We start from the raw sequence: 16,638 nt of genomic DNA on the forward strand, positions 1-16,638 counted from the left end.
CTTGTCTGTAGTGTTTCTGTAATATAGTTGTTTTCTCTGTCTATCACAGTGTGCCTGTTAGACTAAATACATGAAATCGGAATTGTCCCCTTTTTTATTTAATAGACAATAACATTGGATATTTTAATGATATATTGACCGCCGAACTGGAAATGTCCCCGGTTTTCATTTCAGAAATCTGGTCACCTTAATAAGGATCGGACCCTTTTTTATTTTTTAATTTTTTTTCGCCGAAAATGTCATACCCAAATTTACCTGTCTGTAGCTCAGGCCCTGAAGCAAGGATATGCATATTCTTGGTACCCTTTGAAAGGAAACACTTTGAAGTTTGTGGAAATGTGAAAGGAATGTAGAATATAACACATTAGACCTGGTAAAAGATAATACAAAGAAAAAAACAACTGTTTTTTGTATTTTTTTTCTACCATCATCTTTTAAAAAGAAGAGAAAGGCCATAATGTATTATTCCAGCCCACTAGATGGCAGCAGTGTAAGTGCAACGTTTTAGACTGATCCAATGAACCATTGCATTTCTGTTCAAAATGTATCAAGACTGCCCAATGTGCCTAATTTGTTTATTAACATGTTTATTAACGTTGTAGACTGTGTACTCTCCTCAAACAATAGCATGGTATTCTTTCACTGTAATAGCTACTGTAAATTGGACAGTGCAGTTAGATTAACAATAATTTAAGCTTTCTGCCGATAACAGATATGTCTATGTCCTGGGAAATGTTCTTGTTACTTACAACCTCATGCTAATTGCATTAGCCTACGTTAGCTCAACTGTCCCGCAGGGGATCCACCGATCCTGAAGAAGTTTTTAATGTAGTAGCCTAAACCTATCGATGTTACATTGAGCTGGGTGAATGGAATATGAATGACAGCCATCCAATATGCTGTAATAGAAATAAGGCCATGCTCATAAAAAAAATAATAGTCCTCTCTCATCTTAAACGGCACCTACCGCCACTGGTATCTACTAACCCTAGCCCTAACCTTAAACTTAAACTTAACCCTAACCCTAACCTTAGCAAACAGTTGCTTATCAACATATAGTTTGTTGATAATATGACCATCTGTAGAGCATCTACAGATGGACTATTCGGATCCGGACTATCCAAATAATGTGTGACTGTAATATGTATTGTGTGTAATGTGTCAAGGACAATTGGTCAGTATGTTTTCTTATAGTGATTTGTCCATAGTAGGCCATTTTGAAATGTACTGTATAAAACCCTCATTACTTCTTTGCTTTTGTTAAAAACCCTGAAGAATTCCAAAAGCCAAAATGCATTGGTTTTTAATTGTAACAATCAAGAAGCTTTTTTATTTACTTCCATTGTCCCAAGGATTTCTGTCTGAGGGAAAGAATTTGAATGAGATTAGGGTTTTTGACACTCAAAGTTAATCAATCACTTGATGAAAGTCCTTGCTGTCTCATGAGAGTTTCAAGGGACACTTCACACACTGTTCCTCCGGCCAAGAGCCAAAAAAAGGCGATCTTCTCGTCTGCAAGGCAGCAACAGCCAGGCACTCATGATGTCAAATATATGGCAAGTATGGCAACCGCAGGGAAGAGATGGGATTACAGTATTCAGTCGAGGCTGCTTCTGTGGTGTCTATTGTCTTAGGTCAGATAGCACAGCTCACTGCAGTAGTGGAACACCAGCGTCAGGTAGTAGAGTGACACCACCTGTCTGGAGACATGGCTGTGCGGAGTAGAGGCTCAAAAGGGCACCTCAGAAGTCCTTGTCCCAGCCTGACAGCTCATCTGGAGGCTCCTCCAGCTCTGGGGGAAAGATGTCAAAGTGGCTGTGGTCCATCGGCCCCTTCAGCTGGGGAGAGGAACATCAAAGAACACCAGTCAGATACAGTCACATCCAATAACTCCTTTGACGGTCATATACCTGTACTCTATAATTCTGTGAATAGAGTACTATGCATCAGAACACTTCACTTCTCTCTTCAGTGGGGATATTAGCTTCTGGCATCTCAGCCCCTCCCCGTTGAAGCCCTGGAACCACCTGCAAGACGTCACAAAAAGTCAGCTATTAATTTTGTCAGAACTACAGATCCCATCATCCCCCAGTGCCCACACACTCCACCAGACCCAATACAATACAGAACAGTTGGTATAGATATTGCGTACATGCACACATATCACCCCACAAAGACAGACCCCAGCCTATAGGACCCTGTTTCAAGCAGTGAACAAAATGTTTTATTCTGCAGGAAGACACACGCACAGGAGTATGCAATCACAGCAACACTAACAACAGAATGATTTAGGTCATATTGAACTGCTAATAGGGCCACTAATGTTTACATACCATTTCTACCAAACATCACTCGCCTACACAGAACAGGAACATCTCTCTAATGACCAAACAGATGTCAAAATGGCTGTCACGATTTTATGATTTGCTCAGTGAGTTCCTCCAGCTTCGAGCATTAGTGCTCGGATGACTGTTGAGAGGAAGCCAGCTCTGCCAGTCCTACGGTCTATTCAGGCTCTGCTGATTAAATAAGGAGACAAATGCACCCCCCATTCTCACAGCTAATTGCTCCCAGGTGAAAGTGCTGTTTTTTATGCAATACTCCCTATTGTGACATGATACTGAAGAGAAGGGGGGGGTGCTCAACACACATTTGTCTGCACAATGCAGAGAGGTATGACACCAATGGGTTCTGAAATAATTATCCTAATGTCTCTGGGTGACTGAATGGAGAGAGAATGATCCATAGCCGACAGGTTATGTAGGCACCACTGAGCAAGTTGTTCAAACTGAGCTGGATTTATATCACATTTGATCAGAAATCCATCAACGGCTGAATACGTTAAAGAACAATAGCTGATTGGTGGCTAGGATCTAGGATCTGTCTAGGTGTGTAGTTGGTGTTGATGATGCTTTATTAAAAAGAAGTAGACCTACTTGTGTTTCTTAATGTCGATGATTCCGTTCTTCTTATTACCAAGCCTATCCACAGGGTTGAGCCTAAAGGCAGGACAATATATATGTACCTGTTATTGTTGACAACCATCTGGACAACCAGAATGCTGACAACATGATTGCAGCTAATACCCTATACACACGAAAGCAGGTTGATACAGTAGATATGACACAGCCTATTTGATTCCGACCTGGTCTGGTTTGATATGTGATTAGTGTCAATGCAGGCCACTCATGGACCAATTACATTCAATTGTTTTTGTCTGGTCAATTACTAAAAGGCCCAATTGCTGTGTGACTCACTGAGCTGGCCAAAGAATTTGAAACATGGTGCTCACTAGCCTTATCCAGTAGCCTATTTATGGCCAATCGAATATCAACATATTGTTTTGTCAGCTGAAAGTGTGTCAAAGTGCACTCTGGGTCGTTAGTAAATTCAGAGCGTTGTCAGATTGTCCGTGCATAAGTTCAGAGAATTTCACTCTCTGAGCGTTCAGAGCGCCACACTGGACGCTCTGGCCGAAGAGTACAGTAGGGTTTATCTGAGTGTTCTGAACTCACAACTGCAGTCAAGCACCCAAGCTAACTGGCTAAAGCTACTTCCAGACACAAATGAGTGAACACACTCTACTGCCCTAGCAGACCTAGTTGGACTGTTTTCATGTAATTTAGAGGGTTATTGAATGTAACTGTGCTGCTGGCAACAATTTAATCAAATATTTTTGCAGACGTTTACTGTCACCTGTCATATCCACAAGTGAAGGGCGTTGGTAAATTCCCTAATTATTCTCTCTGGCACTCTGAGTACTCTGGCACTCTCAGTACAGAGTGCTCTGCTATCTGAGCAGACTGCCAGATTGAATTGACAAACACATCCTTTATATGCTGCCAATTACCACCACGACAACGTTTAGATCCAGAGGATATATACAGGTTTACTGGTGTTAAGGTGCTAATTGGGAGAATACATTGAGTAGGGTTTACAAATTCCCTGCCGGTGACTGTTACTAGCACCTCACAACCCTGAGCTGCACACTCCACTCCCCACCCCCCATGACCGGAGCCTGAGAGACTAGGGGGTACCATAAACCAGCCTCTCAAACGCTCTCTGACCTGTGTGACTTGTGCCCTGATAGGTTGCTAGGGATGTTACTAGGGGGATGGACATCTGTCCATCCTCTTAAATATACAGGTCACACGGTGTCTCTCAAGCAGTGGCAGAGGGCAACGTCTCTGCCCATCAACAACAGGACTCACTCATATCTCTGAACTTAATAGTTGGTTGTTACTATGGCTGTATGCTGCCTTTGTGTATAGCTGTATTGTCATATGTGCAGGTAGCATATACAGTTTCATACAGTCCTTCCCTTGTTAATAACCTTGTTGCGCTACTTGTGCTATCAGTTATAGTATTGTGTACAGTGGATTCATTACCTCTGTTTATCCTGTTTCAGAACCACTACCATTCACAGTGGGGAGGACGGCTTAAAATAAAGGCTTCGAAGACATGGAAACCAATTCCGGTCCAGCCATTACCACGAGCCTGTCCTCCCCAATTAAGGTGCCACCAATCTCTTGTGTTCCAGTACCACTGCACAGCCATTCTACTAACTTTCCCACTTTTCATTCTCATGTGCATCCACATATGTGTGTTTAAATAAAGTTCCTGTGTGTTAACTCTTGGGCTGTTTTATTCCCCTTTAACCGGGGGCGGTGTCAGTGATTCACAAACCAGTAAAATACGCTCTCTTTCAGTAGACCTTTCTGTTCTTTTCATATAGGTTATACTTTATTAGCCCAGCACCTATGTTTTTAAGGATGTGCGTATGACCACAATTATTATTAGTTATTTTTTTACATTTTATTTAACTAGGCAAGTCAGTTCAGAACAAATTCTTATTTACAATGATGGCCTAACCCGGCCAAACCCGGACGACGCTGGGCCAATTGTGCGCCGCCCTATGGGGAACTAAAGTTTCATTATTTGTGTTGGCTTTACCTCAAACAAAGTAGACAGACAGACACACTGTTCATTTAATTCAACTACAGCCTCTTATTTGTCGCTTAATGGGATTACTACAGCAGCAGTCAGTGATGCCACAGCCACATACTTGCAGAGTCTCCTGATGAGGTCATCGGGGCGCTTGCTGATCCTCTTGGGGAAGTCAACCTTTTCAATCCCGTGGAGGACCATGGTGTAGATCTTTATAGGGTCAGTTTCAGAAAATGGTGGGCTGGAAGAGGTGCGTTGGAGGATAGAAAACAAATAGGGGATATTGAGGGATCTTGCTCATGATGAACATGACAGGCTCTAGCTAAATGGTATCGTGGATATGCTTGGGACACTTACACACACTGTATTGTCTGATGCAGCCCAACAAGCTATCTCAAGTAGGCTGATAGACCCTCATACACTCAACATCCTAGTGTCAAATATGTTACCGTGGTTGTGGAATGAGGCCTAACGTCTAATGGTTCCTCACAGAGTGAAGTGCCTGAAGAGCCTTATTCAAGATTCAAGCACATACTCAGTGTCCACAACACTCCACCCTTTTGGGGCACTGTTATTGTCAAAGGCAGACCACATGTCATACTGTCCTACTGACTCACCTGCCAGTCAGCAGCTCAAAGATGAGGATCCCTAGAGACCAGCAGTCAGCTCCAAAGTCATGTCCCTTGTTCATGATAACCTCTGGGGCCACATACTCTGGGGTCCCACAGAATGTCCATGTCTTCTTCCCCAGGCCTATCCTCTTAGCAAAACCAAAGTCAGCCTGAGGAAACAGACAGATACTGTAACATGGACACCCCTAGTGATTTTGGCTATAGAAGGCTAGAATGGCCTTACTGAAGAGCTCACAGACTTTCAATTTGGCACCGTCATAGGATGCCACCTTTCCAACAAGTCAGTTCGTCAAATTTCTGCCCTGCTAGAGATGCCCCGGTCAACTGTAAGTGCTGTTATCGGGAAGTGGAAACATCTAGGAGGAACGACGACTCAGCCGTGAAATGGTAGGCCACACATGCTCACAAAATGGGACAGCAGAGTGCTGAAGCGTGTAGCGCGCAAAAAAAAAGTTGCAACAATCACTACATAGTTCCAAACTGCCTCTGGAAGCAACGTCAACACAAGAACTGTTCATCGGAAGCTTTCCATGGCCGAGCAGCCGCACACACGCCTAAGACCACCATTCACAATGCCAAGTGTCGGTTGGAGTGGTGTAAAGCTCGCCACCATTGGACTCTGGAGCAGTGGAAACGCCTTCTCTGGAGTGATGAATCACGCTTCACCAACTGGCAATCCGATGGACAAATTTGGGTTTGGCGGATGCCAGGAGAACGCTACCTGCTCGAATGAATGGTGCCAACTGTAAAGTTTGGTGGAGGAGGAATAATGGTCTATGGCCCTTAGGTCCCTTAGTTCCAGTGAAGGGAAATCTTACCGAATACAGTACAATGATATTGTAGAGGATTCTGTGCTTCCAACGTTGTAGCAACAGTTTGGGGAAGGCCCTTTCCTGTTTCAGCATGACAATGCCCCTGTGCACTAAGCAAGGTCCATACAGAAATGGTTTATTGAGATCGGTGTGGAAGAACTTGACTAGGCTGCACAGAACCCTGAACTCAACCCCGTCGAACACCTTTTGGATGAATTGGAACAGCGACTGCGAGCCAGTCCAAATCGCCCAACATCAGTGCCTGACCTCACTAAACCTCGTGGCTGAATGGAAGCAAGTCCCAGCTGCAATGTTCCAACATCTAGTGGAAAGCCTTCCCAGAGGAGTGAAGGCTGTTATAGCAGCAAAGGGGGGACCAACTCAATATTAATGTCCTTGATTTTGGAATGAGATGTTCGACGAGCAGGTGTCCACATACTTTTGGTCATGTAGTGTATGACTATGTACAAACAACTGAAAATGAGCAGTGATCAAATTAAGGTCTATTACCATTTTGACATAGCCTTTTGCATCCAGTAGTAGGTTCTCAGGTTTCAGGTCTCTGTAGATGATTCCCCTGGCGTGGAGGTAGTCAAAGGCTTCCAGGACACAGGCAATGCAGAAGCGGGCTGTCTGCTCCTCAAAGAAACTCCTGTTTCACAGTCAAGGCCAACATTAAGACACATACTAGAATTTTGTACTGATTATTTTTAAATGGCATCATAAGAGCGATAGTAATGGCATCTTTTTTTAGGCACAAATTCCACTATGTTTCATTGGACAAAGCCTATGGGAAAATTAATGGAGTTTTTGAAGGGTTTTGGAATAAACGTTGAAAATGAGGTCTGTGATAAACACAGGCTTAAGACATCTTATACATTTTGTTCTATGAGATAATCTTAAATCAGCTAACATAACTTTGATGTATTTTGAAGCATTTATGACATTTTCAAACACACAACACACATAAAGGTTTCTTTCCCCATTCATTTAGCCCATAGGAATGGCTGTACGAACTAGAGGTAAATCCTAAAATGTTTTGTTTTTAGGACTACAAGCTGGCGAGCTCTATTGATTACAGGCTTTTGAGGTGTTTTAGCAGATGTAAGACAACCTACACTCACATGTCTCGTAGTACACTCCACAGCTCACCACCCAGGCAGACTTCCAGTAGCAAGTACACATACCTGTCATCTCGGAATGTCCGAAACAACCTGGAACACAAAGTGACATTTAGAGGACTTAGGACCATCTGAACAATGTTACTGTTCTGGGCTTCTTAAAGACATGACTGCTTGACAGAGGTCTTCTGCTCCGCAGTATATTTCTTTGGATGAGGTACTTTCAGGTGTTAAACTTATTTTTGTTTGCCTTGGATCTGTTTGTCAATTGAGCCCCAAAGAACAGTTACTAGGAAAGCAGAGTGAGAGAAAGGAGCATTTTGAAAAAGAGAGAGATGTGTGAAGATGGATATGGCATTCAAACTGAACTTTCCTCTTTGAGTGGCAGCTGGAATCAGTGTTTGCCCAGACCTTTTGTCCTTGAATGTCACAGGGCGGATAAATCAAACCTCAGTCTACACTCCGTGGTGAGACCAAGGACAACGACATTCTCCAAAGGGACTCCTTAGCAACTCATACTGGACCATAGAACACGTTGAGATGGGCCTCTCACTCTTAATAGGAAAAGTTCTAACTTTCCTCTCATGAACCACTTCTTGTTTCATGGTCAACACCCTTCACTTCCACAGTCCCTTTTCCCGTGTCAATCTGAGGGCTGACTTGTCTTATAGGATATTCAGTGAAATGAGACCTTTCACTCTCAAGTCATGGGAGTCATGGCAATGGAACTAAATCACTTGGGAAATAATAAACATCCCTTTGTCTAAAACTAGCCAGGTTTCCATCCCTCCATTTCATCACATCGAAGTAAATTTGGAGTCAAGCGATGATACAGTACCAGACAAAAGTTTGGGCACACCTACTAATTCAAGGGTTTTTCTTTATTTTTACTATTTTCTTTACTATAGTGAAGACATCAAAGCTATGAAATAACACACATGGAATCATGTAGTAACCAAAAAAGTGTTAAACAGATTCTTCAAAGTAGCCACCCTTTGCCTTGATGACAGCTTTACACACTCTTTGCATTCTCTCAACCAGCTTCATGAGCCAATCACCTGGAATGCATTTCAATTAACAGGTGTGCCTTGTTAAAAGTTAATTTGTGGAATTTCTTTCTTTATTAATGTGTTTGAGCCAACCAGTTGTGGTGGTCGGAGGTGGTATACAGAAGATAGACCTATTTGGTAAAAGACCAAGTCCATATTATGGCAAGAACAGCTCAAATAAGCAAAGAGAAACAACAGTTCATCATTACTTTAAGACATGAAGGTCAGTCAATGTGGAAAATTTCCAGAACTTTGAAAGTTTCTTGAACTGCAGTCGCAAAAACCATCAAGCTCTATGATGAAACTGGCTCTTATGAGGACCGCCACATGAAAGGAAGACCCAGAGTTACCTCTGCTGCAGAGGATAAGTTCATTAGAGTTAACTGCACTTCAGATTGCAGCCCAAATAAATGCCTCACAGAGTTCAAGTAACAAACACATCTCAACATCTGTTCAGAGGAGACTATGTGAATCAGGACTTCATGGTCGAATTGTTGCAAAGAAACGACTACTAAAGGACACCAAGAAGAAGAAGAGACTTGCTTGGGCCAAGAAACACGAGCAATGGACATTAGACCGGTGGAAAACTGATGAGTCCAAATTAGAGATTTTTGGTTCCAACCATAGTGTCTTTGCGAGATGCAGAGCAGGTGAACGGATGATCTCCTCATGTATGGTTCCCACTGTGAAGCATGGAGGAGGTGGTGTGATGGTGTGGGGGTGCTCACTCTTTGTGATTGATTTAGAATTCAAGGCACACTTAACCAGCATGGCTACCACAGCATTCTGCAGCGATACGCCATCCCATCTAGTTTGCGCTTAGTTGGACTATCATTTGTTTTCAACAGGACAATGACCCAAAACACACCTTCAGGCTGTGTAAGGGCTATTTGAGTGCTACATCAGATGACCGGGCCTCCACAATCACCTGACCTCAACCCAATTGAGATGGTTTGGGATGAATTGGACCGCAGAGTGAAGGAAAAGCAGCCAACAAGTGCTCAGTATATGTGGGAACTCCTTCAAGACCATTGGAAAAGCATTCCTCATGAAGCTGGTTGAGAGAATCCCAAGAGTGTGCAAAGCTGTCAATAAGGCAAAGGGTTTGAAGAATCTCAAATATAAAACATTTGTTTAACACTTTTTTGGTTATGATTCCATGTGTTATTTCATAGTTTTGATGTCTTCACCCAATATACTACAATGAAGAAAATAGTAAAAATAAAGAAAAACCCTTGAATGAGTAGGTGTCCAAACTTTTGACAGGTACTGTATGTTGTGTGGTTCTCCCACTACTACTCGTGAAAGCATGCAGTTTATTAGGCTACAGATTAAATCCATTAATGTGAACTTCACAGGGTGGTGAAAGTGAGCTTGATGCTCCTTTCCAATACATTCCGAGGGTCTTATTCTGGTGACATGATGATCGATGTTTGGCTGCCCTTTGACAAATAAAAATGATCCATAATAATCTCACCATGTATAGTTAGCCCTACCCACACTGTATCTGTGAGCTGTTGGCTATAGTGCACGTGTCAAGACCAGAGTGGGCACATTTGCGATATTACGTAACGTTTTTTGTGACAAACCATCAGTCGAGTTGAAAAATGCAATTGAAACCCATTTAACTTTTCATTCGGTACATTGGAATTAAAATCGGCAAAAAGTTATTTTTATGCGCACTATGTTATCAAGCACAGCCTTTTATCCGCAATAAGTCAGTTTGATGGAAACACATCTCTGGTGTGAAAATGGGCATATTGTTTTATGCAGATTTTTAGAATATTGGCATGAAAATCTGTCGCCAATTGGATGGAAACCTAGTTATACTAGATCACAGTATTTGTTTCATGAATTTTAAAACTATTAAAAGTATGTGAAAGTAAGACTGGTCTAGGCAGCATTTGCCTCATTTATATTTCAAGTTTGACTTTTGTTTGAAACCGCTCTAAACATGCGTTACTCATTGACTAGATGGATACAATACATGCTGTATTAATCTCCATTGTGAATACAAACACTCTCTTCTCTGTTTCATAGATCTGAACAATGAATTTGTCCTTCACTTAACGGTTTGTTTATGCATTCAGCGGATACACGAGGTCCCACTTTGCATAAATGAACCTACTGTGATTGTATGATGTTGTATAACCATACGTTGTTTATGAAACAATACAGGATCCTCAAAAAGCAAATGATTGGAAATAGAGTACAAAATCTACAGTGGGGCCTGAAATTGACACCCTTGATAAAAGATGACTGTATGAAATAAATCATTTAAATACTGAGCTATATTGTATGCTCAACATTTCATACCCCCAAGACATGCTAACCTCTCACCATTACCAATAACAGCGGAAGTTAGCATTTGAGCATACAATATAGCTAAGTATTTTAATTATTTATTTTATACAGTCATTATTGCTCATCTTTATCAATGGTGTCAATCATTTCAGACCCCACTGTATATGATTTTCCACATGGGAGGCCTTGCAAACATCAATATGTCTTGTCTCCCTCTTCAAATAAAAGTTTATTTGTCACGTGCGCCGAGTACAACAGGTGTAGACCTTACAGTGACAGAGTAGTGGTCCTTGCTCTTTAGATTGAACCTGATTGTCACATGGTCCAGGTGACAGCAGTCATGTTCCATTCATATTGGAACTCCTTTACACTGATATAAACATGTATCATGTGAAGTACTCTAAGAAAACATTGCAGTTGTCAAAGCTTGAACAAAAGCCTGAATAAAAGGCTATGGATGTTTACACTACTTTGGGGACTCTGCAATAGGCAGTGTTGTGTGAGGACAACCAGAGAGCATTGTGAGCACGTGACGCAGACCTGACTATGAAGTGTGACTTAGTCAGCTGAAGGATGTTCCTCTCAGAGTAGATGTGTTCCTGTTGTCTCGTGTCCAAAATGTGCTTCTTTTTAATACACTTCAGAGCAAATGTGGTGTCTTCATCTCTCAGTTTCACCTGCAATATAAACATAACAATTATTGACATGATGTTACATCGTTTTTATAGCAACTGTAGGCCTATGCCCTATGCTGTTGTTTTTGCCGTTGCTTTATGGTGTGGTGTGACCCAGACGTTAAGCCACTCACCAGCTCTACTCGGCCGAACCCACCCATGCCCAGTGTGGCTATGATCTCCAGGTCCTGGAAGGGGTCATGGGTGGGGAGGACAGCAATCCTCTCCCTGAGCCGATGCACTTCCTGGGCCTCTGGGGACGAGTCGATAACGGGGGTATGGGGCCTGTGGAAAGAGGGAAGGAGGGAGGGAGGAAGGGGGAACCATTTGGGTTCAACTCCTAAATCTCTGTTTCTGCCCACTAAAATATCTGGGGTGGTTGGGTATTTGTCAATGTAACTGCCATTTGTTATTTGAGTTATGTGGAAACAGTAATTTTGTGGAACTACTTACAGTGCATTTCTCCTCTCGTCACATCGGGAGAGCTCTTCGACATATTCCTTCAGGTACGCCTGCAGTTCCTCATAAGTGCCCACCATCTGGTTGAAGTTGCTGGAGAGGTAGCATAAACACACTGCTGTTTCCTTTCAGTGTGTGTGTGCGAGTGTGAGTGTGAGTGTGTGTGCAGTGAACGCACTCACTCTCTGTCCACCACCAAGCACTGTGTGTCATTCTCAGTAGAGATGATGTTTGCTGAACGCACATCCTCACTGGAAAGAAACAGACAGTCGTATTCAGCAGAGCTACACACAATTGAATCCAATGGAAATTCACCACAGGATCATGCAATAGCCGCCGGGTAATGCATATCTTTGTCAGACAGACAGACATTCCAAGGCCCACTACTCTACAATATTGTGAAAGGATTTGATTGAAACCACGTTGGTAAAATGTGTGGATTGTCAGTCAGGGGGCTAGCAATGACAATTGATAGAAAGTGGACAAACGCATATTAACATGGGAGAACGAGGGAACCGACGGTGTGTTACAAGTGTGTTTGAAACTTGCCTTGGTGCAAGACAAACCAGGCCAGAGTGCTTTTGCCCATTTAACATTTTGAGTCGGTCAAAGCGATCAGTAACAGCTCTTACCTTATGAGGGCTTTTTCTCCAAAGTAGTCGCCCACACCCAGCGTCTTTATCTCCCGCGGCTCAGTACATCCCTCTGTGGTCTGGGTGACACACACCTGGCCAGAAACCACAGCATGTTAAGGGCTATCTCTTTTGCCCTCGATCCAAAATGGCAGACTACGTTTTCTCCAATCAAGATTGCATGATCTATCACGGTCGGATAAAGCCAGATACGAAAGTGACTCTTTTCAGCTACAAACATGAACCATGTGTCATTCGTGTCTTACCTCTCCTCTAGCTATAATGAAGAAAGTGTTCCCTTCTTCGCCCTCCCGAATGATATACTCTCCTTTGTCAAAATAGTCCTAGGCATGAGACAAAATAATCAACCAATCTTCCCAAATCACCTGTTATAAAAAAAAGTCTGATTAGAAACAAAGTAAAAGGCTCACAATTTCTAGACAGTCAACGATTTTAGAAAGCTTCTCTCCTGGCAGGTCTCTCAGCAGAGATACACTGTAAAAGATAAGGACACAGAGATAGTTATTGGGGGGGAAAATGCTTGCAAAAAAATGTGGATTTAGCAATGCAACATATTGCCAACTACTTCAAAGATAACCTAACTTAATAGTAGACACTGAGTATACAAAACATTAAGAACACCTGCTCTTTCCATGACATAGACTGACCAGGTGAAAGCTGTGATCCCTTACTGATGTCACTTGATAAATCCACTTCAATCAGCGTAGATGAAGGGGGGAGGCAGCGTAAATAAGGATGTTTAAGCCTTTAGACAATTGATACATGGATTGTGTGTGTGTGCCATTCAGAGGGTGAACAGGCAAGACAAAATATTTAAGTGCCTTTGAACGGGGTATTGTAGTAGCACAGGAGGTTGCTGGCACCTTAATTGGGGAGGACGGGCTCGTGGTAATGGCTGGAGCATTAGGTGTTCCTAATGTTTGGCTTCGTCAGTGTACTGTACATGCGTTCGCATCTCAAACTTTCATGCACATCTCCCTTAGACATCAATGCCTGCTTCAGGGTTGAGGACCAAGCCTCGAGCTGTACCTGCGTAGGAAGCTGAAGTACTCTTCTTGTGTGGCCTGTGTAGACTTCATCATAATACTCTGGAAGGTCTGACGGTCCAGAGCCCAGATATGAGCCTGGGATACAGCTGGCCATTGGAAATCACAAGTCCAGTCAACACGCCACACAACATCAGACATTCACAGGGCCGGGTATCCTTAGAACGTTATATGAGTTGGCAAAACATTGCGTGAACATTGCATGAACATACTTTCAATATGTGAAAAAGGTGTGTGCTTCCTACAGTACTATTCCATGCAAGATTCGAGAAAGCACCTGTGTGAAATATGGTTTTGCACATTCTAATGACGATTTAATAGTCCCTTGGTGACTTCTCATAAAATCATGTGCCGCCATGCTGCTCTGTCATACATTGGTAATCATGTATGTCACATGCGTGGTTTGTTGCACTTGAGTATGAACACTTTGTTTACGATGTGGGTGGGAAAGTATTGTATCTCAAAGGGGAAATCCTCTCATTCTAGAGACTCTACTAGTTAAACTCACCTTTCACTGTAGCAGTTCTCTTACAGTTGTACAATATAGCCAACTCTCCAAAGGCAGTCCTGGGACGCATCTCTCCAAGCAATTTGCCATTCTGCGTGACCTTTAGCAGGCCATCTGAAGGGACAAAACCTAGCCTGAGTATAGACAAACAGCCAAAGATATACTGTGTGAGAAGATAATAAAGTCAATATGACCTGCCAGCACATAGAGGTAGTTCCCTGGTTCTCCCTCGTGGATGACCAGTTGGCCATCAGTGTAGATCCTCTCATACATGCAGTCCACCATCTCCCTCAGGTGCTGCGGATCCAGCTTCTTCAGGAAGTCATTGTTCATGATGGCGTCATTGATTAGCTTCTTGGTGCTAGGAGCAGGAGGAGCACAGATAAGAGGCACAGACACTCTACTTTTAGAGGTCAAAGGCTTGTTTAACCTCCATATCAATATTCATCCAGCGTTTTAGTTGGAAGTCAAAGATCAGTTTTGACTTTGACAGCAAGTCAAGTAAATTGGTACTTGGAGCACAAATGGGCAGATTATTTTGAATAATGTGGGTTTTATTGCCTCTGGATAACTTTTCTGAACAAAAGGATTCAATGTATTGCAGTAAAGTACTAGGATAGCACACCAAAAGTCGAAATTATTTCACCTTAAACAGCCCACTAAGCCCTACATACAGTAGGGGCTGCTAGCCCTACATACAGTAGGGGCTGCTAACTGGTGGTTGAGTTTGCGCGACCATGAGTAAACGCTTAGTCACGAGAGACTTTCAACGACGCCGTTACTACTGTATTTATACTACAGCATTCATGTTTTCACAGATGGACAAAGCACTATGTTGTCACTCGTCTCTAAACCAGCCACATAAAAGACAAAACTGTTGATGTAGTACCGTTAGTGCTGTCAGTTTCCCCCCTGTATCCCTCTTAACTACAAGGCCTATGTTATCACATCAGACAGCCGAGGGCCAGTCCATTAACCTAATATCGACCTGGTGAATGAACTAAAGCAGGAGAGTATGAGGCAGGCAACCGAGGTCTGCTTAATTGAAGCCATAATTATCCAGTCCATACATATTGCATGTTGCTGCTCAACGCCTTTGTTTCCCCGTGTGCCTTCCAATTATCCCCAATGCTAATACAGGATTTCGAATCTCCTTGGAGTGGCAGACACTACAAAGGCTTGGCCAGAGCTGTTGTTCTTTCAAGAGAGTCAGACAGTTTTCCTGAGAACACTTGGGCCGAGAATCAATCAGAACACAGATTTGGACAATGCGCCGTTTAAAAGGTCATTTACAATTAAACCGACATATGCACCTCTTCCTGTGAACGTGGTCTCCGTGAACACGGGAACATTGACTTTAAAACGTGCATTGCGGCCCAAGCAAGATACCCCTACCTACATGTACATATTACCTCGACTAACCTGTACCCCCGCACATTGACTTGGTACCGGTACCCCCTGTATATAGCCTCGTTATTGTTATTTTATTTTTTACTTTAGTTTATTTAGGAAATATTTTCTTAAACTGCGTTGTTGGTTAAGGGCTTGTAAGTAAGTGTTTCACGGTAAGGTCTACGCCTGTTGTATTCGGCGCATGTGACAAATAAAATGTGATTTGATTTGATTTGAGATCAGATTGAATCCCGGCATAGTTATTTTTTTATGTGCATGTAGCCTATACCAGACACCGGACTCAGTGAGAACAAATAATGATTAAAGGCAGGCTTTATCATCACAGACCCGGCTGATTGCTTCTAGCCTATTGGGAAATAGGTTAGAATGTAATTAAATGTGGGAGAATGAGACAATAGGAACAAGTACAATAGAGGACAGTCAGTCTGGGCTGTCCTCCACTACATGGAAATGTTTCTAGAGTTATTATCCCTTCCAATATCCTCAACAACATTGTGTGGTACAGTTGATGTCTGACACCCACCTGGAGTCCTTGCGGACACGAGCCCTCTCTATGGACACATGTTGGGCTCTGAAACCCCCGCAGAAGTGCCCTGAGGTGGGCTCAGCCGACACGCCCTCCTTGGCCTTGAGCCTGCAGTGGACCTCCACGGCCACCCTGTGGAAGCGGGTGGGACCCTGGTTGATGACACTGAGCATGCGGTGGCTGGGGTAGTTGGGAGCCGGAGCGGAGCGGCCCAGGCTGTTGTAGCCGATGGCATCCTGGAGCTTTTCTATATGGGAGACTTTAGCCTCCAGCTCTCTCTGCAGGCTTTGCAGCTGCAGCTCCTGGGCTTTAAACTCCTGGTCCCTCTGGGCCAGCTCCTCTTCCAGGTGGGCTATCCTGAGCCTCAGGGGCTCCGTGTCCCACACTGGGCTGCCCTGAGGCTCCACCTTGAGGCTGGAGGCCAGGCATCTGTCCTCTGGCCGTGGGGCTTTGATTGAACCGTTGCCCATGGCCAGCTGTTGGCTGGCCACCAT

At 43.2% G+C, this 16,638-nt stretch overlaps 1 protein-coding gene across 1 annotated transcript; it reads right to left on the bottom strand.

The window, feature by feature from the left end:
* Nucleotides 1–1,742: 1,742 nt before the first annotated feature.
* LOC120045866 (cGMP-dependent protein kinase 2-like) lies at nt 1,743–16,638 on the bottom strand. Its single transcript, XM_038990800.1, has 18 exons — nt 16,142–16,638; nt 14,400–14,566; nt 14,206–14,319; nt 13,681–13,786; nt 13,062–13,125; nt 12,897–12,974; nt 12,631–12,725; nt 12,181–12,249; nt 11,993–12,091; nt 11,674–11,824; nt 11,406–11,542; nt 7,516–7,605; nt 6,902–7,043; nt 5,565–5,728; nt 5,066–5,188; nt 2,937–2,999; nt 1,961–2,027; nt 1,743–1,838 (listed from the first exon to the last, which is right to left on the bottom strand). Exons 1-18 carry the CDS (start codon nt 16,636–16,638, stop codon nt 1,743–1,745), a joined length of 2,322 nt encoding a protein of 773 aa, XP_038846728.1.

Source organism: Salvelinus namaycush, chromosome 4 (assembly GCF_016432855.1).
Source record: "Salvelinus namaycush isolate Seneca chromosome 4, SaNama_1.0, whole genome shotgun sequence".
Classification (NCBI taxonomy): Eukaryota; Metazoa; Chordata; class Actinopteri; order Salmoniformes; family Salmonidae; genus Salvelinus; species Salvelinus namaycush.